At 43.5% G+C, this 24,963-nt stretch overlaps 1 protein-coding gene and 1 pseudogene across 3 annotated transcripts; both read left to right on the forward strand.

Annotated features, from left to right (window-relative positions):
• The first annotated feature begins 724 nt into the window (after positions 1 to 724).
• LOC148121339 (antiviral innate immune response effector IFIT1 pseudogene) lies at positions 725 to 11,093 on the forward strand (annotated as a pseudogene). The gene is made up of 2 exons (XR_015738363.1): positions 725 to 865; positions 6,876 to 11,093. The product of XR_015738363.1 is annotated as an antiviral innate immune response effector IFIT1 pseudogene (transcript).
• LOC146893636 (antiviral innate immune response effector IFIT1-like) lies at positions 730 to 23,338 on the forward strand. 2 transcript variants are annotated; one of them, XM_087907984.1, is made up of 2 exons: positions 730 to 865; positions 21,347 to 23,338. In XM_087907984.1, exons 1-2 carry the CDS (start codon positions 861 to 863, stop codon positions 22,719 to 22,721), a joined length of 1,380 nt encoding a protein of 459 aa, XP_087764110.1. In that variant the 5' UTR covers positions 730 to 860; the 3' UTR covers positions 22,722 to 23,338. The 2 variants fall into 2 exon arrangements, with proteins under 2 accessions (XP_087764110.1, XP_087764109.1); XM_087907983.1 differs by lacking the exon at positions 730 to 865 and adding an exon at positions 11,240 to 11,758.
• Positions 23,339 to 24,963: the final 1,625 nt, after the last annotated feature.

The following is a 24,963-nucleotide window of genomic DNA, read 5'->3' on the forward strand; positions in this document are numbered from 1 at the left end:
GATTCTAGCTTATCAACTCACTGGGGATCCTCAGAGAAGAATCGTCTAAATCCAGGCCAAAACTCATAACAATATATGCTACCTTCAAATAATATAATGATCCAACTCTTTGCCAAGCAAAACCCAGAAACAAGAGCGTGTGAGGCTATGTCACCCGAGCTTGCACCCTTAACTGATGGAAATGGGGTGTGGCCGCAGAGTGGAGGAGACTGGCCCTTCTCTGTGCTCACATCTGCCATGCGCCTCTGGCCTCACTCAGGCCACTTGATGCCTGAGCATCTGCTCGTGTCTATTGCAGACAGGCTGCTCACTCTGGAAATGTCGTGGGAATAAACACCTCTGAATTAACAGCAAACTCTTTCTGCTCTCCATTAAACATATTGAGCGCTTAAGTAGCTATCAAAATCCAGAACTCTTGGAAAACGTTGAGGTTTTCATAGATACTGGATTCAACTTCAAAGAATCATATAAAATAATAATAATAATAATAATAATAATAATAATAATAATAATAATAATAACAACAATAATGTAGGTGTTACCTACTGGTCATGGACAGTTGACTGCAGTCAGTCAGTTCCAGAGCCTTCTCCCCATTGGTTCAGGGGAGAGAGCAAGAAGGCCAATTCCTGCTTGCTTTGAGCTTCCCTGTAGGAGGAAAACAACAGGCTTTAGTCTCACTTTCCACATTCAGTTTCAGTTTCCTGCTGGTGGCTAGAGCCCTGGAGGAGCCCCCAGAGCTGTTCCAGCCCAGCCCAGAGGGTGTGAAAGTCCACAACAGAGCAGACCATCAAGGAGGGAGCCTGAGGAGTCCTGCCCTGGTGAAAGTCCAGAGAACTTGAGCCACCTTCAGAGCCACGATGGGGTAAGGGTTCCCCTGCACTGCAGTTTGAGTGAACCCAGGACACAGACATTTGCTTGTGACCAGGTCTGCCGGAGTCTGCTTATATTCCTTTGCTCTGTCCTCTGGCTAATCTTATTACTACTGAAAAGGGAACAAGGACACTCATTGTCCTGAGGGTCCGGGATTTTGTTTAATGGGAGTGCTGTTGGCACACAGGATGGGTGACTGGAAGCTTGCTTTGGATTTTAAGGCTGTCTCACACATGTAGTTCAAAATACCTAGGGGAGAATTTAGGATGAATATATATCATAGAGACATATGATTACCTAGGAGTGCCAGGTGCTTTGTTACCCATCCCAAGTTAGTTTAACCAGTGAACAGGACACATTCTTTTTTTTTTTATCTTCCAAGATTAAGAAACAAAAATATGGAAATACAATTTCTTCTGACAAGAGCTATTTTAGTGCCCCCCTAACCGCAAGAAACTCAGTATACATGGTCATATATTATACATGAAACTATATGTACATATAGTATATAAATTCAATGTATATGCAATATATATTATTATATATCCAAGAAATACTAGGCACTGAGTGGAGTCTTCTGTATGTGGATGGCTCTGATTTTTTTATGTTTGAAATTGCCTTTTGGGTTTTAAAGTGCCATTCAGTGGAGCTCTTTTCATGGACTCTAGGACTTCACTGAGCATCTCTTGACTTGAGCAATTACTCTTCTGTCTTTATACAGAGGATCACCAATAGTACATGAGTGCGCAGGAGACGGAGAGCAGCTGTTGTCTGATGAGACAGAATACGGAAATCCCAGTGGTAGAAAAGTGTGGATCCCAAGTAACTCGAGGGCAATAGGCTGGAGAGGACCAGTCAGGTGACAGTCATGGGTCAATATACCAACCCTGCCTGGGTCTACAGTTCCCATGACTCCAGCAGGTGGCTGGGGCTGGTGTGCAAATGAGTGCCTGCAGTGTCAGAAAGGCTGGAGATCTCCAGCTGCGCAGGGGATGCTGAGCAACCACGTGGGCAGTGGGATCCTGATTGCTTTCTCTCCCCATTGCCCACACAAATGGCGGCTGCCTCTGTGCTGTTCAGCTTTCCTGAGTTTGTTTCTGAGCCTCCCAGTCAAGGCAGCTCTCCCTGGACAGCTGGTGTCCAGTTTTCAGAGTGTTCTTAGCTGCCCAGACAATGTCTTTATTTCCCATAATGTGAGGACACCATCTCTAATTTCTGCTGTGGGCTGCTGTAGGCAGGGGAAGCAAATTCAAGCAGGATTCAATCTGTTGTCCCCGGGCCATGACTAATTTTCCTACAGAAATCTGTCCATCATTCCTAAGTGCTCTGGAAAGAAGGGATAACCATGCCTTACGTTATTTGGGAGGGAGACAGAGACAAACAGGCAGAAATAAAGACAGAGAGAACAGAAATTGCTTATGCTTTTGTCTCTTTTTAGCCTGGCTCATCTAATGTTACAGGTTAAAATCTGAGTCCAGGCAGGCACGGCTGCCAGGCATTCCCAGGTACACTTTTCAGATATCCAAGTCATTGTGTCCAGCATCAATGAACTGGGCCAGGGCCACATGATTAGAACCAGAAATAGAGACATTTCCTTAAAGAAGTCTGAAAATTAGAAAGGACTAGTGAGATGAGGGATAAACCCAAAGAGCACTGGGCCACGAAACTCATACCCTTTACATGGCATGAACAAAGAGGCCTGTCTCTTCTCCAGTTGATACATCATGGACATTTTGAGCATCCTCTGTCTGCTACTTGAAGCCTAGGAAAGGAAGTTCCGCCAGAGTTTCTCTTCGTTGATGGTCATTGCTGCTGGTCTCTCTTTGGTGCCCAATCTCAAGCTACTCTCCATAAGATCTGAAATGTCATAAGAAAGGAAGGGGGAAGCATCACAATTGCTTCCCTAGGAGATTTAAAATAGCACAGGGCAGATTGCTTGTGGGTAAAGGTCTTGCCAAGCAAGCACGAGGATTGCAACCCCAGTGCTGTTACTGAGAGAAGAAAAAGAAACCACCATCTGTCCTTCCCAAAGAACCAACAGGTGAAGCACAGTGTGACATGCTGTCCTCTGACCTTCATATGCATGCCTTGGCTGTAGCACGCCTTAACACACACTCACATGAACATACACACGCATGCACATGTGCATACACACACACATGCATGCACACACTCATGCAAGCACACGTGCACACACACACACACACACACACACACACATGAGCGCGCATGAGCATCCAATGTACATGTCACAGGAAAAGGAGTACTGAGGAAAGGACAGAGTTTAAACAAGATCCTAAAACACCGCTAAATATTGATAAATATGACTTCTTTGTATATTTGATTTTGCTTTTCTTAATCTTCCAAATAATTTTATTTTGAGGTTATGATTTAGTTGCATTTTTGAGATTATGATTGAGTTATGTTTTCCTTCCCTCCCCTTTTTTCTTTCTCCTCCTTGAAATCCCCACATAATACTCTTCTTTTCTTGTTTAAAAATCCATGACCTCTGTTTCCATTAAGTGTTACTGCAATCACACACTCACACACACACACACACACTCTCACACACACACGCACACTCAGAGTTCACGGCACAGACAGGAAAGACTGCGTGATGATGGAGTAGGATTGTGGCCTCTGCAAGTCAGGAAGAAATACCTGCTAGGTGAGAGGCTATAGGGGCAGGCAATGTAATCTGAGATTTATAACTAGCTAAGATGATTCAAAGACAAAAACAAAACAACAAAAACAAAAACCCACCAAAGTTCTCTTCTTGTGTAAGCCACTGGGTTCATTGGATTCTCTCTTTTATGTTCTTGTTTGTTTGTTTGTTTGTTTTTGTTTTTCAATACAGAGTTTCTCTGTGTAGCCTTGGCTGTCCTAGCACTTGCTTTGTAGACCAGGCTAGCCTTGAACTCACACAGATCAGCCTGCCTCTGCCTCCTGAGTGTTGGGATTAAAGTTGCGCCATTGGATTATTTTATAGAGCTGAGGCAGAAGGACACAGCCATACATTCAGTGTTTTGTCTCTTAGGTCTTTTTGTAACCCTGTATTCTTACAGTGGAACTCATGTTAGAACCATGTGATGATTATTTTAGGTTATAGTGAGTCCAATTCTGTTTTAAAATTTGGCTCTATTATTGGAAAGACCTTAAAGATATCATAGAATGTGTGTGGGGGGGGTAAAGACTTCATGTCAAAAAAATGTCATTTTCCTATGATAGGGATTGCATCTAATCTGTAATTAGATGCAATCTGTAGTTGGATGGTCTTACTGAGAAGCTGAAAGCAGTGTACCTTCTTAGAGCACATAGTCCCATTTTAAACAGATTTAGAAATGGACTGAAAAGGGGGCTCCAGGATAATTTATTGCAATTTATTTCTTCAGCCAGACTGAAGGTAAACTTGCCTTTCCAGGGCAGATCATTGGCCTGATGTATGACCTCCCCAACTACAATAGCTCTCAATGGTGGGTACACGGGTAGGTCTCCACCTAGTGGTAGATCTTCTAACATGGGCTAGGAGGGAACAGCTTTCCCATCATGGGCCTTTAATGAGCCATATGAATGCTGCCACCACCTCATTAGCATGGGTTTTCATTCCATCGCTTCCCATTTTAATGTCTTTTAAATAATTTTACAGTTTACAGTTCATTGTGTATGTCGAGCTTTTTTGATCCCTTGGACAAAATCGACCCTTCTCCAACTGTCTCCCGTATTCTCTGCTGCAGTGACTGATGTCCACAAGTTCAACAGCCCTTCTTGGGTCATTTTTCCACTTACATTGCATTCTTGACATGACTGATTACAGAGATAGTGACAACGTTTACAATTACCAAGGCTAAAAGTGTGTGGGGCTTGAGGCTATAGATGTGCCCGGAAAGGGTAGCAGGAAGTGGAGGCAGGGGTGATGGAAGATCGTGAGGCTGCTGAGAGATTTCACTTCCAAAGGTTTGATCATTAAGGAGACAAATGACAGCTTCCATATATGGTTGAAGCAACCTCTCTGTTCCCTAACCTGTTCTTTTACTACGGTTGCATGAGGTATACATATTGAAAGAACCCGGGTGGTGGAGAAAGAGAAGTCAGGGTTTGCACTGACTGGGAATCTTTCCATGGTTCTATAGTTTCTACAGGTAAAAGAGGCAAACAAATTTTGACCAAACATCACATCATTTCAGTCATCGTCCTTGTCCTATTCCATGCACTCCACGGTCCTCAAGTGAATAATGTTCAGGGAACTTCTGCAATTTGTAACATGAGGGGCCGACTTGTTGGGGTTTCTGTTCCACCCGGTACTCCAGAGCTGGCAAACCCCAAGGAAAATCACACACAGGACTCCATAAGATTATAAACTGATTGGCCCATTAGGTCAGGCTACTTATTAGCTCTTATAACTTATGTTACCCCATTATTCTAACCTATGTTAGCCTTACATGGCTCCGTACTTTTCTCAGCTGGGCAAGTTACATGCTGCCTCTTCGGTGGTCTGCGCAGGAGTGGCAGAGGAACCTCCCTGCTTCCCAGAATTCTCCTGTTCTCATTGCATTACCTCTACTTCCTGTCTGGTCTTCCCACCTATACTGCCTGCCTGGCCAATCAGCGTTTTATTAAAATATGATTGACAGAATACAGATAATTCTCCTGCACCAGCAATTAAACTAGTGTCGTGCAAAGGAAATAGGATTTGAGCTAGAGAGGTTTGTAGACTAAGGTGACTTTAATCCAGGACCCACTGAGTCAACGCTCACAGTCACACAAAACTTCCATTGAGTCAGTGGTGCTATGTTCGGCTCTTACAGTCTGCAGAACTGATGCTAATGCACCACAGAAGGGGACTTCAGAAAGAGTCACTGTGGGATTATAAGTGGGACCTTCACTGAAAGAAGAAGACAAGGTTTCTATAAGTCAGTGGTTTTCAACCTGTGGGTCACGCTCCATCTGGGGCATGCTCCACATGGAGCATGACCCAGATTTACAATATGATTCATAACAGAGGCAAAATTATAGTGATAAGCTGGCAACAAAATTATTTTATGTATGGGGGTCACTACAAGATGAGGAACTGTAAAAAATGGTTGCAGCATTAGGAAGGTTAGGAAACACTATGGTTTAGCATAAGAGGAACCTGGAAGAGGAGCCCATCAGTGGTGCCTAGTGTAATCTCCATTGTAATCTCCATAGCATTTATAGATGGAGGCACCGGTACCAGGGAGCTAACCTGATCCATGAGGTATCTAGATGACTGTTTGATGACTGTCTGTTTCCATTGGCTCACCCTTTGGGGAAGGATGGTAGTTTGCACTGTTATGGGCAATACAAGGTAGCACACCTGTATTCTACTATTTTTGGCATTGTAGATGTCACATGAAAAGATGACCTAATGTAATAAAAACTCAGAAGTCAGAAATTGAGATAGAGACCTGAAAGATCCCAAGACAACTGAGTAATTGACTGACCCTCTCTCCACCTTTTCCAGACTCTCAAGTCCTGAAAATTCCCCCCAAACCTCCAAAGGTTGGTGGTGTTTTTTTCTGGTTCTCTCGAGCCACACTGCAATGATTTTTCCTCAATACTGAGTGTTGAACCCATGGACAGGTCCTATTTAGATCAGTTCAGGTGGCAGGCACTTGTACACATTGTCCTCAAAGACATAAGTATAGGGGAAATAGTTTTGTAGAGTTCCAAACCTTAGGACAGGAGTCTGACATGTATGTTTGCGTGTCTTTACTTGTGTGAACATGTCCAGTTACGACTGAAAGGAGTAACTTGCAGGCTAAGTCTGTAAGTACAAGTACATAGACATGCATGGACAAGGAGTCTCTGGCAGTTCTCATAAACGGACCTGAGAGATTGATGTGAAAAAATATCGAGAAATTCTAAAGGAACAAAATGTCACACTTCAAGGAGATAAGCAAGAATGTTGTAAAATGTGTTTTCCGTGGTGTCAGTTTCTGGCTGTGTCTCACATAACCAATCATCTTGCTTCCTTCTTGCAGAGAGAATGCTGGTGCTGATCAGGTCAAGGAGAATTTGCTTCAGCTGAGCTGTCACTTCACGAGGATGCTGTTGTTTGAAGACATTGACGTACCTGATTAAGAAATGAGAATCTTGGAGCAGGTTGGGCTAATAGATATCATGAGCACAGTGAGGATGCACAACCTCCTGGCCTACGTGAGACACCTGACAGGCCAGCGTGAGGAAGCCCTGCAGAGCCTGAAAGAAGTAGAAGCCTTGGCCCAGAGAGAGCAGTTGAACAAAAGAAGCTTGATGACCTGGGGCAACTGTGCCTGGGTGCATTACCACATGGGCAGCTTGGCAGAAGCCCAGACCTACCTGGACAAGGTGGAAAATAACTGCAAGGAATTTGCAAGTCCCTTCCGCTACAGGATACCGAGATGCACTGTGAAGAAGGCTGGGCCTTGCTGAAGTGTGGAGGACGGAATTATAGACGAGCCATGGCCTGCTTTGCAAAAGCTTTGGAAGCTGAGCCTGAAAACCCTGAATACAGCATTGGCTATGCCATCACCGCCTATCGTGAAGACTGTGATGACAATAATATTTCTCTGGAACCGCTAAGGAAGGCTGTCATGTTAAATCCAACATATACATATACTAAAGTTTATCTTGCCCTGAAACTTCAGGATGTAGGAGAAACAGAAGAAGCAGAAAGACACATTGAAGAAGCCCTCAGCAGCACATCCTGTCAAACCTATGTCTTTCGTTATGCAGCCAAGTATTTCCGAAGGAAGCGCTGCATAGACCAAGCTCTCCAACTCCTACACAAGGCCTTGCAGACATCACCTGACTCTGGCTACCTGCGTTACCAAATAGGGCTCTGTTACAAGAAACAAATAATCCAATTGAAGACATCCAGAAACAAACAGCCCAGAAGGCAGAGCAATATGAATGAAATGGCCCAACGGACCATTTGTGAATTTCAGAAGACTGTGGAACTGTGGCCCACATTTGAGATGGCTTATGTTTGCATGGCTAAAGTGCAGGCAGAAATTCGCCAATATGAAGAAGCTGAGGCAAATTTCCAGAAGGCGCTGAACATGAAGAACCTTGCAGGGGCACATAGAGCAGGACATTCATTACCGCTATGGCCGTTACCAGCTATTTCATCAAAATTCAGAAGACAAGGCAATCACCCACTACTTAAACCTCAGAGCAAAAGAGATGAGCAAAGAAGAGAGTTTGAAAGCAGGAGAGGTCTCACAGTCCTGGGCATTTTGAAAAACCAACAAGACTTTCAGCTTATTAGAGAAATACAAGGAAAGCCCTTTTTAGGTGCCATAGCCTAAATTATATAAATACCTTCATTCAATATTTATATGCTAAAAATATCAAGTTAAAGCAACTGCAGTTGATGCTGGAGAATTGTCTGTAATCTGTCAATCATATTTTAATAAAACGCTGATTGGTCAGGGAGGCAATATAGGTGGGTAAACCAGACAGGAAGTAGAGGTGATACAATGAGAACAGGAGAATTCTGGAAAGCAGGAAGCCATTCCTTCACTCCTGTGCAGATCACTGAAGAGGCAGCATGTAACTTTCCCAGCTGAGAAAGGTACGAAACCATGTGCTAAAGTAGATAAGGATAATGGGGTAACATAAGTTATAAGAACTAATAAGTAGCCAGAGCTAATGGCCAATCAGTTTATAATCTTATAATCTTATGGAGTCCTGTGTATGATCTCTCTTTGGGGCATGCCGGCTGAGGGGTACCGGTCGGGACAGATACCCCAACAAGCCGGCCCTCATGTTACAAATGGCGCCCAACATGGGGCTACATATGGTGCCCAGACGTGGATAACTGAATCCACAGAAAGCTTGAGAAAGCTTGGGAAATAAAGTAAAGCATGTTTTGTTGGTAGCAGCAATTTCTCGGGTCTGCTCTGCTTGCTAGAGGAAAGCAAACACTCCCATCTAAGAGAGGCTTCCTGACTCAGCTTTAGCGGCAAAACCTTGCAGCTCTTTAAGAGGTCCTGCCACTAAACACTTAAACAGTGTTGGTAAAAAGCTGAACGCATGATTTTTGGGTTTTCAGCCGTAGCAGGAAAAAAAGCTGTGCTGTTGTAAAATGCCGGCTGTCCTGCCAGAGCAAACTCTGACTCTTTCAGGCAGGCAGTCCAACTGAGTGTGGTCTGTGAGCAGAATGCTGCAGCTTGCTTTCAAGGACCTTGAAATGCCATAGAGTTGTGGCAGTGAACACAGCTCTGGCTGGTACCTCAGCCACGACGTTGGAAAGCTAAGGAATGGGCTAATTCCAGCCATAAAAGCCACAGTTTTAGTCCTCTCCTTAAAGACTCATGTGGTCAGAAACAGAGAGATATACAGTAAAGAGAGATTCAAATAGGAAGAAAACCTCTAAATGGTTTACTATGTGTTAAAAATATATGCAGGCTAAAAGGTTAAAGTCATTAAAAATAAAAAAGAAAGAAAGGGAGATGTAGGGTGTGGTGGTACACACCTTTAATCCCAATGCCTGCGAGGCAGAGGTACATTGACCTCTGGGACTTTAAGGGGCAGAGGTAGTTGACCTCTGTGACTTCAAGGTGTGGTAGGACACACCTTTAATCCCAATGCCTGGGAGGCAGAGACAGATAGATCTCTGAGTTCAAGGTGTGGTAGCACACACCTTTAATCCTAGCACTGGGGAAGCAGAGACACATGGATCTCTGTGAGTTCAAGGTGTGGTAGCAAACACCTTTAATCCCAGCACTGGGGAGGTAGAGGTAGGCAAATCTCTGTGAGTTCAAGGACAGTCTGGTCTATAGAGTTATTCCAGGACAAAGATATACAGAGAACCTGTCTCAAAAAGTAAAAGTAAAAATAAAAGAAATAGAGGTTAAAATAAAGATGGAAAATAAACAGAGAATCTTGATACTGTATGCTATTATGTTCTCTTTGAATTGTTTGAATGCTGAGGAAGGAGCAACAGCTGATAAAGGACTGTTGCTTATAAATACTGCTGATCTAACCCGAGATAGGTATTTTGAAAATACCTTGGCTTCAAAACTGAAGTCAAAAGGTTTGTTACTTTGGAGAAGAGATTTTGCTTGTGTTTCCACAGAAAATGAGAGGCTCTGGATTTATTCAGAGTTAAGAAAAATCATCTTTGGCCAAGGGAGACCACCTGAGCAATCTCCGGTAGGAACAGATGGCCCAGATGTCTGAGTTCTACATACAGAATGGATTCAAGGCGCTGCCTGAGATGATCAGGTCTCACAGGATACTCCAGTCAGGACTTGATTATAACTCTAAATTTTCTTTAGGTCCCCATAAGATCATCAGCGCCCCCAACCAGTAGGAAGTAACCTGAAATACTACGCCCACATTCCCAACAAATGGACTATGGGTACTTTCCTTTGTTTAAAAAATAAAAGGGAAATGATGAGGGAGAATTGTCTGTATTCTGTTAATCATATTTTAATAAAACGCTGATTGGCCAGGGAGGCAATATAGGTGGGTAAACCAGACAGGAAGTAGAGGTGATGCAATGAGAACAGGAGTATTCTGGAAAGCAGGAAGCCATTCCTTCACTCCTGCGCAGATCACTGAAGAGGCAGCATGTAATTTGCCCAGCTGAGAAATGTATGGAGCCATGTGCTAAAGTAGATAAGGATAATGGGGTAACATAAGTTATAAAAACTAATAAGTAGCCAGAGCTCATGGCCAATCAGTTTATAATCTTATGGAGTCCTGTGTATGATTTCTCTTTGGGGCATGCTGGCTGAGGGGTACCGGTCGGGAAAGATACCCCAACAAGCCGGCCCTCATGTTACAAATGGCGCCCAACATGGGGCTACATGCAGTAACAAATTTGTTATGCTTTTTTGATGACAATTTAAAAGATGCAATTGTCTATTTGCATCGTATCTTGGATATCTTTTATTTTCAGCTTGATACTTGTTAGAGTCATCTGGAAAGAACTGTCTCCATCAGAATGACTTATGGGCAAATTGTATGATTTGGCCTTGCGTCTCACCTGCTTTTGGATGACCTGTTCCACAGTGGGTGGGTTCATCCCTAGGCCTGTGGCCCTGGTCTCTATAAGATATCTAGCTGTACATTTACTAGTAGGTAAACCAGCAAGCAGAATTCTTCCATGATTTCTGTTCAATTTCCTGCCTTGAATTCTTGCCCTGAGTTTCCTCAGTGTTGGATTGTGATCTTTAAGTATAAGTCAAATAAACATTTTTTCCCAAGTTGTTTTTGGATATGGTGTTCATCACAGCAATAGAATACATAAGGTCATGATGGAATCTGCAGAAGTTGATAAGGAAAGTCACACAGCAAACCAAGTGGTTTGGACCAGTTCCGGACTGTAGAGGAACCAACTTGCAAATAGACTCTGCTATCCCTAAACTTCCCTTTTTCCATCCCATCAAATCAACATGACTATAGTCTCACTTCCAAGGAAACTGCAGAACTTCAGTTCTTTTGATGAAAAAATAATTGGGAAGATGGCAGTCTGGTTCTTTATGTTCCCATCGCCTTCATCAACCCCTTTGTAACAGCATCACATCCCTGGTGCAGGGATGTCTCTCTCTGGACAGACAGTGGAACTGACAAGTCAGTCTATCCAAGAGCCTTCTCCCCATCAGTTCAGAGGAGAGAGCAAGAAGGACAATCCCTGGTTGTCCACAGTTTCGCTGACGAGAAACCTGAAGGCTTTGTTTCAGTTTCCAGTTTCATTTTCCTACTGGTGTGTGCCACACCACACCTCATTTTATAGCACTGTTTCCAGCTTATATATGAGAAGTCCAGTTGGTGCGAAAGTCCAGAAGAGAGCGGAGCACCAAGGAAGGATCCTGAAGAGTCCTCTCCTGGTGAAAACCCAAAGAACCGCAGCCACCTTCACAGCCACCATGGGGTAAGGATTCCCCTGCAATGCAGTTTGAGTGAACCCAGGACACAGACATTTGCTTGTGGCCAGGTCTCACTAAGTCTGCTAACATTCTTTTGTTATGTCTTATGGGCTCTCTTTTTACTACTGAAAAGGGAACAAGGATGCTAATTGTACTGATGGCCCAGAGAATTTGTTCAATGGTTATAATGTGGGCCTGGGGCTGGATGAGTGAAAGAATACTTGCTAGAGTTTTTAAGGCTGTCTCAGACATGTAGTTCAAATCCCTGGGTGATACATTAGCATGCTCATCCCATAGAGAGAGACAGTTACCAATGAGAATTTCAGGAGTAAAATAATGATGTGGGATTCCCTTCTATATGCTGTGAATACCATTAATTAAATCTGTTTGGGGTCTGTGATAGGGTAGATCAGAGCTAGGTGGGGAAAACCAAACTTAATGCTAGGAGAAAGAATGCAGAGTCAGAGAGAACTCATGTAACTCCACCAGAGACAGTCTCTGGTCCGAATCTTGTCAGTAAGCCACAGCCACATGGTGATATGCAGATTACTAGAAATGGGTTAAATTAAGATGTAAGAGTTGGCAAGTAAGAAGTTAGAGGTAAGGAGCCAAGCAGTGATTTAATTAATACAGTGTCTGTGTGGTCTTTTTGGTTCTGGGCAGTTGGGAAGAACACGCAGCCTCCTACAACACAATAAGTTACCACTCTATGTACTTAGAGTACTAAAAGAGAGAAGTTGCTTAGAGTGTCTTCCTTCCCATCTCCTAACCCTACATATTCATTGCCCTTGGAATGGACCCAACTTACTCCCAGAGGATCTTTTGCGATGCTGTTTAAGCTTACTGGTTCAAGTGCTTTTCACCCATCCCTGGCTGGGTTAACACAAGACAGGACACATTATTTTTTCTGACCATTAGTAAAAAACAAAAATGTGGAAATTCTATTCTACTTGATGAGAGATATTTAAATCTTTTCCCGCAGGACACTAAATTGCCCCAGGAATTTATGCATATATGTATGTATATTCACAATCATATACATATATAAAACATAAAGAAGTAGTAGGCACTTTGGATTCTTTTTTATTTTTTTGGTTTCTGGATATTTTGGGTTTTGTTTTTCAAGTCAGGGTTTCTCTGTAGTTTTGGAGCCTATCCTGGATCTAGCTCTTGTAGACCAGTCTCATCGTGAAATCACAGAGATCTGCCTGCCTCTGCCTCTGAGTGTTGGGATTAAAGGCATACACAACACTGGCTGGCTCCATGTAAAGTTTTTTATGTAAATGTCTCTTGCTTTTATGTTTGATATTGCCTTTTGGGTTGAAAATGTCAGACAGTAGAGTTGTTTTCTCTTAAATTTAGGGCTACAGTGATCATCTCTTCCATAGGCAACTATTTTCTGTTCTTGCACATAGAAGCATCTATAGTGCATGAGTATGGAGGAGGCTGTGAGCTTCGGTTGTTGATGAGACAAAATACAGAAAACACAGAGGTATAAAATTGTGGAATAAAATAAACAAGAGGGCAGAAGACACTAAGGGCTGTCAGGTGACAGTCATGGTCATAGGGTCAGTGACTAAGCTGTGCCTGGGTCCAGAGTTACCATGACTCTAGCAGGTGGCTAGGACTGTGGTTTGCAAATGAATGCCTGCAGTGTGCGAAAGGCTGGAGACCTCCAAGTGCACAGGGGAGGCTGGATGCTGAGATCTCCAAGTGCACAGGGGAGGCTGGATGCTGAGATCTCCAAGTGCACAGGGGAGGCTGAATGCTGAGATCTCCAAGTGCACAGGGGAGGCTGGATGCTGAGATCTACAAGTGCACGTAGGCACTGGGATCCAGGTTGCTCTCTGTCCCTGTTGCCCACACAAATGACGGCTGCTTCTGTGCTTCTCAGCTTTCCTGCTGCAAGTGCTGATGCACAAGTGCACGTATCTCCTCCTTAGGGCACAGCTCCCCCAAAGGATCCTGGTGAGCCTACCAGTCAAGACAGATCTCCATGGATGGAAGGTGTCCAGATTTCAGAGTGTTCTTAGCTACCATGTCAATGTCTTTATTTTCCATAATGTATGGGCACCATATCTAATTCCAACTGTGGGTTGCCGTAGGCAGGGAAATCAAAGAATAGCAGGGTTGAATCTGATGTCCCTGGACCATAATTAATCTTCCTGTAGAAAAATGCCCATCGTTTCTACGTACCCAGGAAAATAAGAAATAAACATGTATTTAGTTCTTTAAGATACAGAGACAAAAAGAATCAGAAAAGAAGAAATGCTGAGCTCTCTGCAAAGGCCAGGGCCAGCAGAGTAATGGTTTGATGAGGCAAGAAAGAATGTGGTTGAACACACCTTCGTCAGCTAGTGTTGTTCACACTTCTCAATGTTGGGTCCAACGGGGTCATGTAAAGGTGGGGATAGACAACCAAAGTCTAATAAACCAGAAATAACCTTTATTCCAAAAACAGGAATCCAGTAAAAAATAAAATAAAAAATCTCTATGGGGCTTCAAAAGCTTATCAGCTAGCTGAGACCACAGCCAGAGGTGGATTTTTTTAGGCTGAGGTAAAAGGCCGGTTTTTTTCCTGCTGTGACTGCTGAGTCAGTAAAATCTCCCTCAAAGCAGCTATGAAACACCACCAGCAAACTGCAAAAAGCTGTGTTAAACTTTATGTATATTTATATTTTTTTCTTCTAGAATTCCTTTTTCAAGCCCTCTCAGGTTTTATGTAGATTTGATGACCACGTTGAAGTGCCAATTGTTTTAGGGAGAGGCTGTTTCTTTGTCCCAGTTAGCTTAGCCCTGGAATAACCACACAGAAATTGTATTAATTAAGACATTGCTTGGCCCATTTGCTCTAGCTTCTTATTGGCTAACTCTCACATCTTGATTTAACCCATTTCTATTAATCTGTATATTGCCACGTGGCAGTGGCTTAGCAGGAATGAGTCAGCATGTCTGACTCTGGCGGCTCCATGGCTGCTCTCTAACTCTGCTTTCTTCCTCCTAGCATTGAGTTCTGTTTTCCCTGCCTACCTAAGTTCTGCCCTATCAAAGGCCAAGGCCCTTTCTTTATTCATTAACTGAAGAAAGCAACACATAGACAGAAGGATCTCCTACAGTAAAACTGTGATACAGATTACCGTATTTTACACTCTCCATTAACAGGGGGTTTTTATTTAGCCAGTGTTTATACTTTCTATACTGTCTTCCTTGGGATGTTGAGGTGCTGTTTACTGAAGCCCTGTGGTCTCCCCTTTGATGCTGTAGCAAGGATAAGGCTTACCCCAGAGGTCATATATCTGTTTCCTAAAAGCTGACCCAGCTGATATCCGTAGGGTAGCTCTCAGTTTGCAGAGAGATGCTATGGCCTTGTAAATAGAGCTATGGGTTGTAAAGCAAAATAACCCCTTGTTAATAGTTCATCCTCAGGCTGCTGAGAGAGCTGCTGACAGTCTGTTCTCATTTTCCTAGACTTACAACATTAAATTTTTTATTTCTGCATTTGTATTTCTGGAATATGCATTTTTATATTCTTATTCTTGATCTTTTCACTAGAGTCTGACCCCGAGCAGTTTGTTGTGAGAATATTAAATTAAGCCCAGTTGAATTTGAAAAAAAAAAAAAAGTTCTTTGATGTAATACAAGCGCCTGTCCACAGGGAGGCACAATTGCACTGGATCTCAACTCCAAGTACTTCTAATAAGATGGGTTGTAGAGGTAGCTTTTATGTGTAGCCTTAAGGGCGCATTGAATGTTCTTGTGAGGTGTCAGTAATACAGATAGCATAGAGGTTATTTTTGGGCATTAGCCACCTCCCTCCCTGATGTGGGAGCTTGGGGAGACTTTGACCATACTAATAAAACAAAGGTCACCTAGCTATTGGCCATCTCTGGTCCTGCTGTGGGAGCATTGTATGCCCTGGCTCTACAGAGAGTACAATCCCCAGGCTATTAATGATCTCTATTCCCAGCCTTCAGGGTGGAAAAGCAAGCTATACGTTTCTCCTAGTGAAGAAACAATCCTACATGTCTATCATTGCTGGTTTCCTTCGTGCTCATCTGAGGGGACAAGGACTTTGTGCCGCTGAACAGACAAAGACAAACAAGAAGAAAGAAACAGAGTGAGAGAGAGAGGGACAGAGAGACTGACAGACAGACAGACACAGAGATACAAAAAAAAAATTCTGCTTTTATCTCTTTCTAACATGGTTTACCGAATGTTATTGGTAAAGAGTTGAGTACAGGAACAACTGCCAACCATTCCCAGAGGCACTTCTCAAATATCCAAATAATTGTGTCCAACATCAATTCAACTCAGCCAGTGGCTCATGATTAGAAACAGAAACAGAAATATTTTATTATGAAACAGTGCTCTGAAAATTAGAATGGACGAGTGAGATGAGGGATAAGCCCTAAGAGCACTGGACCATGAGGCTCATAACACTTTATACGGCATGAATAAAGGGCCCTGTCTCTGCTGCTGATTGGTACATCTAGGACATTTTGAGCATCCTCTGACCATTGCTTGAAGCCAAGGGAAGGAAGGGCTGTCAGTGTTTCTACTCAAGAGGCTTCGTTCATGGTCACTGATGACGCTGTCTCTGAGACCACAATCTCATGCATCTCTCTGTAAGGTCTGACATACCGTGTGACAGGAGAAGGAAGCATCACAGTTGTTTCCCTCAGAGACTGAGACTGCTGCTGCAGAGATGGTTGAGGGGGTAAAGGGCTTGCCAAGCAAGCGTGAGAATGGCAGTCTCAGTGCTGTTACTGAGAGAAGAGCTGCAGACCACTGTCTCTCTTCAGAAAACAAGCAGGTGAAGACCAGCGCCTAATGCTGTCCACCGGCCTTCATAGGTGGGCCTTGGCATTTGCACCCCCTCCACAAACACAATTTAAATGCCATGTGAAAAGGAGGAGCATGGAGACAACAAGACTTAGAAGAAACCCCTAAAAGAAAGTTATTTCCTGATCGTTATGACTGCTTTAAAAATTTGTTTATGCTTGTTCTTAATTTATTTTAATGTATTCTTCTACATGGTTTTTGTTTATACTTGAGATTAATATATAATTACTTTTCTCCCTTTATCTTCCTTTCCTATTTCAAGCCCCTCATATCTACCCTTCCTACTCTGCTTCAAAATAATTGCCTCCTTTTTTCATTGATTATTAATGTGTGCATGTATATAAACATATGTGTGTGTGTATCTGTCCAGTCCTTAGACTGACTCTTGTTATGTATAATATCAGGGTAAAACATCTGGTGCTGTTCAACCTAGCCTGGGAGATACCAGCTCTCCAGTCCCCACTCTCCTGGTTGTTCATTGTTCTTTGTGTATCACTGAGGCTTCACTGACTCTTCCTATCTGATCTATATGTTTCCTGTCCATTGTTATCATCTTTGTTCAGCTCATCTTTGGTCATTCAAGCCAATGAAATTTTCAAAAATTTTAGAGGTGAATTCTGTCTCTGGTCTTATGTATAGAAATGGCATTCAAAACTAATAAAAGACTGTAAGATTCCCAAAATGGGAGGGGCATCTACCCATCTGGTCCCTTACTGAGATGTGTGCTTCTCTAAAGCAAAAGCCCCTGTCTCAGAGTAGTTGCTTCCAGATGGTCACTTCTAACCCTCTACATTTGCTGGGAAAGTGTTGTTTTCTTTTTCTTTTTCTATCTCCCTTTTTCTTAACCCTGTCAGAATGCCTTGAGACAAGGTTAAACTCTTTTTTTTTTCTGAAAGTATCTCTAACCTTCAAAGAGACTGAACTTTTGCCAGATTTGAAACCAAGTTAATAATGGTGCCTGAGCACATACGGTTTTTTACACAATCACACAGATAACAGGGACAGACGGCTCAAACACACATGACAGACAGGCCACAGACCACCAACTATAGAAAGGTGGAGAAAACTGAGGAATAAATTCTGGGGCTCCGTGCCATGCCCTGTGCTCCTAGACAAAGCCACAATTTAAACTTTTCTTGCTGCATTTTCTCGTGGGTGCGTTTTCCAGCTTAAATGGTGGCTAAACTATACTTGTATATGCTTCCTACTCTTTTTTTGCATTCAGTTGTATGAGAGACTTAAAATCTGCCCAAAAGAAACTCTTTCTTCACATCAACAACTTAGAGATGCTAAATCAAGAAGTCAAAATCATTTACTATACTAATGTCCAAACTGTGTCCCTGTCCAAATCAGCCTCAAGAATAGTACTTATCTATGGATAAAGGTAGAGGGAGATGATTAAAGTTGGCTGAAGATGCAAGGGTGGGCTCTTCTGCTACAGGACTGGGAGGTTTTCTTACAAGAAGGGGAAGAAAACAGAAAAGAGTTGTCAGAGTTCATTGCACAGACAGGAAAGACTACATGAGGATTGAGCAGGAATGTGGTCCTCTGCATGTCAGGAAGAAACACCTATCAGGTGAGGTGCCATACAGGCAGGCTATTTGATGTCGTGACAATTAGGGTACTAATCTGGTAAAGGGGAAAACCAATTCTGATGACCTCTCCACTATGCTAGAGTCATAGCTGGGATCATTCTTGTGGATTCCTGACAATTTCTCCAGCATCGGATTTCTCTCCAACTCAATTAAGGCTCCCTCTATGAAGATGTCTCGTACATTGCTCTCCCTCTCTATCTCCTGCCTGACTCGACCATGCCCCAGTTAACCTCGGAGCTCTTAATCATTTTCTTTTACTGGTACTCTGAAGTGTTTGTCTCTAGGGTTACCCTTTTGACCTAGCTTTTCTGGGGTTGTGGATTATAGTCTGGTTATTCTAACTTTTACATCTAATATCCACTATGAGTGAGTACATACTGTGTTTGTCTTTCTGGGACTGGGTTACTTCAGTCAGGATGCTTTTTCTACTTCCATCCTTTTGTCTGCAAATTTCAAGATGTCATTCTTTTTAGTGCTGACTATCCGACTTGTCATCACAGCATTACATCTAGTAACTGATGGAAGCAGATGCAGTGACCCACATCCAAGCACTGGGCTGAACTCCTGGCATTCAGTTGAAGAGAGGGAGGAGGGATCATATGAACAAGACTGGGGGAGGGAGGTGAAGGGCATGGTGAGAAAAAAAATAGAGACAGCTGACCCGAGCTAGTTGAACTCACAGACTGTGGACTGATAGTTGGGAACCTGCATTGTGTTGAAATAGATTCTTTGAATGTGGGGTGACAGTCATGTATCTTGATCTATTGTGAGACTCCTTATCAGTGGGATCAGGACCTATCTCAGGTACATGAACTGTAAATTTGCATCTTATTCCCTGTGGTGGACTACCTTATTCAACCTTGATACAGGGGGAATAGTCTTGGTCCTGCCTCAACTTGGTATGCCATACTTTGTTGAGTCCCCAAGGAAGGCCTTACCTTCTGAGGAATGGATGGAGGGTAGAAAGAAGGGCAGTAGGGGGAAGAACAAAAGGAGGGATAACTGGGATTGTTATGCAAAAAGATATATTATTTAAGTAGATAGAGCCCCCAAAGTTCTGTTGTGCAAGCCACTGGGCCCATGGAGTTTTCCTATAGCTGCCTGTAGGCAGAAGGGCTTTACCATGCTATCAGTGTTCAGCCCCACGTCTTTCTGTAATGCCGTCACCCATGCTTTATATGCCTTTTTCTCTCATAGGAATACTCGTGCTAGTGCCATAATGTATTGATTATTTTAGGTTTGTAGTTATTTCAATTCTTTGTATGCAAAATCACTTTAATTACAGAACCATCTTGGAGATTTTCTAGCAGTTTAGCCTATCCCACAAAGCTTCCTTTGAGGCGATGGTGCTGTATTCTGGTCTTGTAGTATTTAAAACTGGTGTTCATGAACCATAGCTGGGATTTTGAGAAAGAAGACATCTTATGGGAACTTAACCGATCGAGAAAAGACGGAGTTCCTACAGTAGACATTGAGTCCAGAAATGGAGGCTACCCAGAGTCATCAGAATTTTGATCATAACATCTGGATAGACAGGGGGATATCCCTATAGGGGATAGATTTGCTGGTGAGTCCACCTGGCTGATTCATGAGGTTTTCAAATGGCTGTGATGTTCTATTTGTCGACACTTAAGGGTTCCAAGTTAGAGTGTTCCTTTATTGGAAAGACCTAACAGGGTATCGCACCTCCTACTGCTGTTCTTGGCATCTGATCAGATCAAAGCCAAAGACAGCTGATTTAAGCACTATGGCATCTCTGGCCTCTGGCGGATAACTACCAACAGGACAAGGGCCTATTGTCATCTAGCCATGGACCGACTCAGAGCTGCTGCTGTGGGTGCCTACAAAACCCGAGTTGGTGTGGGACAATTGTCTATATTCTGACAATCATGTATTTTAATAAAATGCTGATTGGCCAGGCAGGAAGTATAGGCAGGTCAACCAGACAGGAAGTAGAGGCGGAGCAATGAGACTAGGAGAAGGCTAGGAAGGAGAAAGCGCCTTCCTCCATTCCTGCCCAGACCACGGAAGAGGCAACATGTGAGCTGTCACACTGAGAAAGGTACTGAGCCCTGTGTCTAACATAGATAATGATAATGGATTAATATAAGTTACAAGGACTAATAAGAAGCCTGACATAATGGGCCAATAAGTTTATAATCTTATGGAGTCCTCTTTGTGATTTTATTTGGGACTTGCCGGAGGTGGGGTACCGGGTAGGACAGGTACCCCAACAAGTCGGCCATCATGTTACACCGAGTGACTCAAATCTATTTCTTGCTCTCCACACTGATAAAAACCAGGAAACTACTGTAGAGTTTATAACATATCCATGTGTTTAGCCTCACTAATCTCCCCAAAGACGAGAAATGGGAAATACTGATGTCATTCCCATTACTCGGATGGGCACAGTGTGATACTGAGGCATGAGTGATGCACTCTAGAAAAGAGCTAGTCCTGCTCTATTGGGAGACAAGAAAGCACATGAAGTGTAGATGCATGTTTAGAATGCAGGGATTGCTTGTAACCCTAGGAGAGGACAGCTAAGTTGAGTCACCCCTCCCACCTATGATGCCCAGAGAAAAATGTTCCAGAAAAAATCATATCACTAGTGTCACAAGGCTGTCCTAAGGCAGAGAGCATGTCTATTTGTTCTGAGTCACCCTATTTCTGACAGGATACCAGCTGTTTGTGTCTGAGATGAAAAGGGAAGGACCTGCAATGATCAATACTTAGTGTTGAACCCACGACCATATCCTATTTAGGTCAGCTCAGGTGGCAGGCACTTGTACACATTGTCCTCAAAGACAGTGGGGAAGGGGCAATAGTTTAATCGAGTTCCACATCTCAGAGCAAGAGTCTGACAAGAATGTGGGTGGACCTGTATCTCTGTGACTGTGGCCAGTCTGGAATAAATGGATGAACTCAAAAGGTAAGATTGTAAAAACACGTACATGGATGTGCATGTTCAAGAAGCCTCCAGCAGTTCTAGTAAGTGGAACTGAGAGATCGTTGTAACAAACAGATATCAAGAAATTCTAAATGGGCAAAATATTAGATTTCCAGGAAATAAGCAAGAATGTTGTAAAATGCCTTTTTTGGTGTCAGATTCTGGCCATGTTGCAGATGAAAAATCTTCCTGCTTTCTTCTCACAGAGAGAATGCTGGTGCTGATCAGGTCAAGAAGAATCTGCTTCAACTGAAATGTCACTTCACGTGGAAACTGCTCTTTGAAGACATTGACATACCTGATTTGGAAATGAGAATCTCAGAGCAGGTCGAGTTCCTAGACATCATGAGCACAGTGGGGATGCACAACCTCCAGGCCTATGTGAGACACCTGAAAGGCCAGCATGAGGAAGCTCTGCAGAGCCTGAAAGAAGCAGAAACCTTGGCCCAGAGAGAGCAGTTGGGCAAGAGAATCCTGGTGACCTGGGGCAACTGTGCCTGGGTGCATTATCACATGGGCAGCTTGGCAGAAGCCCAGACCTACCTGGACAAGGTGGAGAATACTTGCAAGGAATTTGCAAGTCCCTTCCGCTACAAGATGGAGTGTGCTGAGATGCACTGTGAAGAAGGCTGGGCCTTGCTGAAGTGTGGAGGACGGAATTATAGACGAGCCATGGGCTGCTTTGCAAAAGCTTTGGAAGCTGAGCCTGAAAACCCCGAATACAACACTGGCTATGCTGTCGCCGCCTATCGTGAAGACATTGATGACAATTTTATTTCTCTAGAACCCCTGAGGAAGGCTGTCAGGTTAAATCCAGCAGATTCATATATTAAAGTTTATCTTGCCCTGAAACTTCAGGGTGTAGGAGAAACAGATGAAGCAGAAAGATTCATTGAAGAAGCCCTCAGCAGCACATCCTGTCAAACCTATGTCTTTCGTCATGCAGCCAAGTATTACCGCAATAAAGGCTGCATAGACAAAGCTCTCCAACTCCTACACAAGGCCTTGCAGACATCACCTGACTCTGGCTACCTGCATTACCAAATAGGGCTCTGTTACAGGCAACAAATGAAGCAACTGAAGACTGAGCCTGGTGAGCAGGGCAGAAAGCAGGAAATGGCACAACGGGCCATTTCTGAATTTCAGAAGGCTGTGGAACTGAGGCCCACATATGAGATGGCTTATGTTTGCATGGCTGAAGTGCAGGCAGAAATTCGGCAATATGAAGAAGCTGAGGCAAATTTCCAGAAGGCGCTGAACATGAAGAACCTTAGGGGTCACATAGAACAGGACATTCATTACCGCTATGGCCGTTACCAGGTATTTCATCAACAATCAGAGGACAAGGCCATCACCCACTACTTAAAAGGTCTAAAAATAGAAGAAACGTCCTATGCCTGGAGGAAAATACTCATAGCTTTGGAGAAAGAGGCTAACAAAAGGATTAAAAATAATGTTCGACTTGTGGAGAGCACCAGCCTCCTTGGGTTAGTCCACAAGCTGAAAGGGAACATGCCCGAGGCCCTGATGTACTACGAGAAGGCCCTGAGGCTCACTGGGGAGATCAACCCTGAGTTCTGAATGCAGCTCACATCTGCAAAGATAATGTACTCGTCACTGAGATTCCATCCCTCCTAACTGACTGCTTTCCCCACAACTGCATACTTGCTGGAATCCAAGTACCTAAATGCATTGGCTCCTGCCACCTCTTTCCCACTTTCTCATTGTCCTGTCTAGAAGGAACTTCTGTCCCCACTACACCTGCTCACTTAATGGCCAGGCCTGACTCCTGCTGTTCTCGACCCTTCGAGCCCTGTCACAAACCTTTTTCCTTATGTCTGTGCTATGAGAAAGAAAGTCTTCATCCTCTGCTTGCTTGTGTCCGGGACAAAGAAGTCTTCTCCAATCAGAATTCAATTTTGATCATCAGAATCTCTTACAAAAGTACAACCTCAGAACAAAAGAGATGAGCAAGAGAGTTTGAAAGCGGGAGAGGTCTCACAGTCCTGGACACCCATTCACAGCTAATGAGAGACTTAAGTGTGGGAACAGTAATGCATGGGAAGCTTGCTGGGACCTTACAGACTGAAGATGACATAAAAAGTTTGCCTGATTTTTTTCTGTCCTATTGATAGTGTGTTGTGTGTGATGCTTTCCCTCCACTAAAATAAATTCATTAAAATTCACTGGAATCACAAGCACTTTCAGTACAATTTGTTGATAGTACTCCAAAGGTTCGTCTTTCACGGTACTCAGCAGGGCATGGGATAGCAGAACCAACTCCCAGGAGTCTAGTCGGCAAGCCGGAGAGAAAGCTGTGCACATGAAAGCAGCACGTGGGATGTGAAAACATGAAGAAGGTTATTTCATTCTACACAACACGTGTTAGTAAGCATACCTGATGCTACGAAGGTACCTGAGCGCTACTATTTCTCAGTAGGGAAGATGACGCTTGGGATGGGCATAGAGTTCATTTGCCTGACCCTTGGGAAAGTACAACTGATACTTTCTACAGATTTATCCATGTTAAGTCAATAACATGTTTCTTAAATTCAAGCAATGGAAGCTATAGTGTCAGCTCTCAGGATTCATACAGATGCTCCCTGGTAGCCCTCATCAATGGAGAAGAGTAACTGAGAAGAAAGGGGAACGGGAGAAAGAAAGATTGGGAAATAGCAGGAAGACATGCAGTTTGATTGACAAGCTAGGATCTGGTTATTTGGCAGACTCTTCTCTTCCAGGAAACCATTTCCACCTTTGCCTGAGGGGAGACATATTTACAAGATATTTCAGGGGATGATACGTGTGTCAGATACTGGATGCTTCAGCTATCTGGCGTGTTCCTTTTATCACTAAGCCCTGTCTCCTTTACTTCATGAGAGTTATAGGTCAAAACTAGAGAACTGAAATGCTTAAGGTTTTTGCATTGATTAAAGTGCCTTGAGTTCCTAGATCCCAGACTCCCAGGCCCAGGATGCACCTTTGTGCTCTATGTCTGCTGACCTCTTGGCCAACGCTCAGGAGCTCTTCTCTGCCCTCTGCTCCTCCCCTCTTCCTGCTGTCTAACTGTCCTGTCAGCTCCTTCGGGTTTACTTTGCTCTCCCCTCATAGTGTTGTCTCTCTTTCATTGTCCTGACTCTTCTCATGGACACAACTGCATGGATGAAACTTCAACAAGCTGTATCCTGCCCTGCACAGTATGCAAGGAACAATCGAGGGTAATTTCATGTGAATGCAAGCAGGCACACAAACACACACAACACTAAATAAATATGAAAAATATTTAAATTAATAATAATAAGGAAAAACCACTGTGCTTTATGGTTTGAGTATCTGGCTGTAGCTAACAACATCTCTAGTGTTTACTGAATATGGATTATGTGTGCTTAGTGACCGGTTCTGTTCTCAGTGTTCTTTGATGAACTGTAGTTGAAAAGAGGAGTGAAATGATCCCACACGAGAAAGAACCATAGATGAGTAGGAGGCCAGGAGGGGGCTGCTGGTAGTGATTGCTGGTGTTGTTGTCAGAGTCAGCCCTAGAATGATGCTGAGGAATCAAGCTAGGGGTCAAAAGGCCCTAACCAAATCAAGGGCAAGAGCTGCAAGTCAGGTCCAGGTCTAGAAGGGTGATCAGGGGAAAGGGCCTTCAGTAGAGCAGACTGCATCAAGGGAGGGGACTAAGGTTGGTCACATGATTCTCAGCCCTTGACACAAACATCAGGTATCAGCTGATAGGTTAGTGTGGGGCTGTGACATCCCAGTGTCAGCTGACTGTCACTCTATGGACGATATCCAAGGATGCAAGCCACACCTCTTTGATCTG

The sequence above is a fragment of the Myodes glareolus genome, chromosome 7, assembly GCF_982192425.1.
Source record: "Myodes glareolus chromosome 7, mMyoGla1.1, whole genome shotgun sequence".
Classification (NCBI taxonomy): Eukaryota; Metazoa; Chordata; class Mammalia; order Rodentia; family Cricetidae; genus Myodes; species Myodes glareolus.

Bases quoted from the DNA above. Each gene is read 5' to 3' on its own strand.
- LOC146893636 (XM_087907983.1), top strand. From the start codon at position 11,424: ATGTCTCTCTCTGGACAGACAGTGGAACTGACAAGTCAGTCTATCCAA. The intron at 11,759-21,346 runs GTAAGGATTCCC...TTCTTCTCACAG, and splicing joins ACCTTCACAGCCACCATGGG to AGAGAATGCTGGTGCTGATC.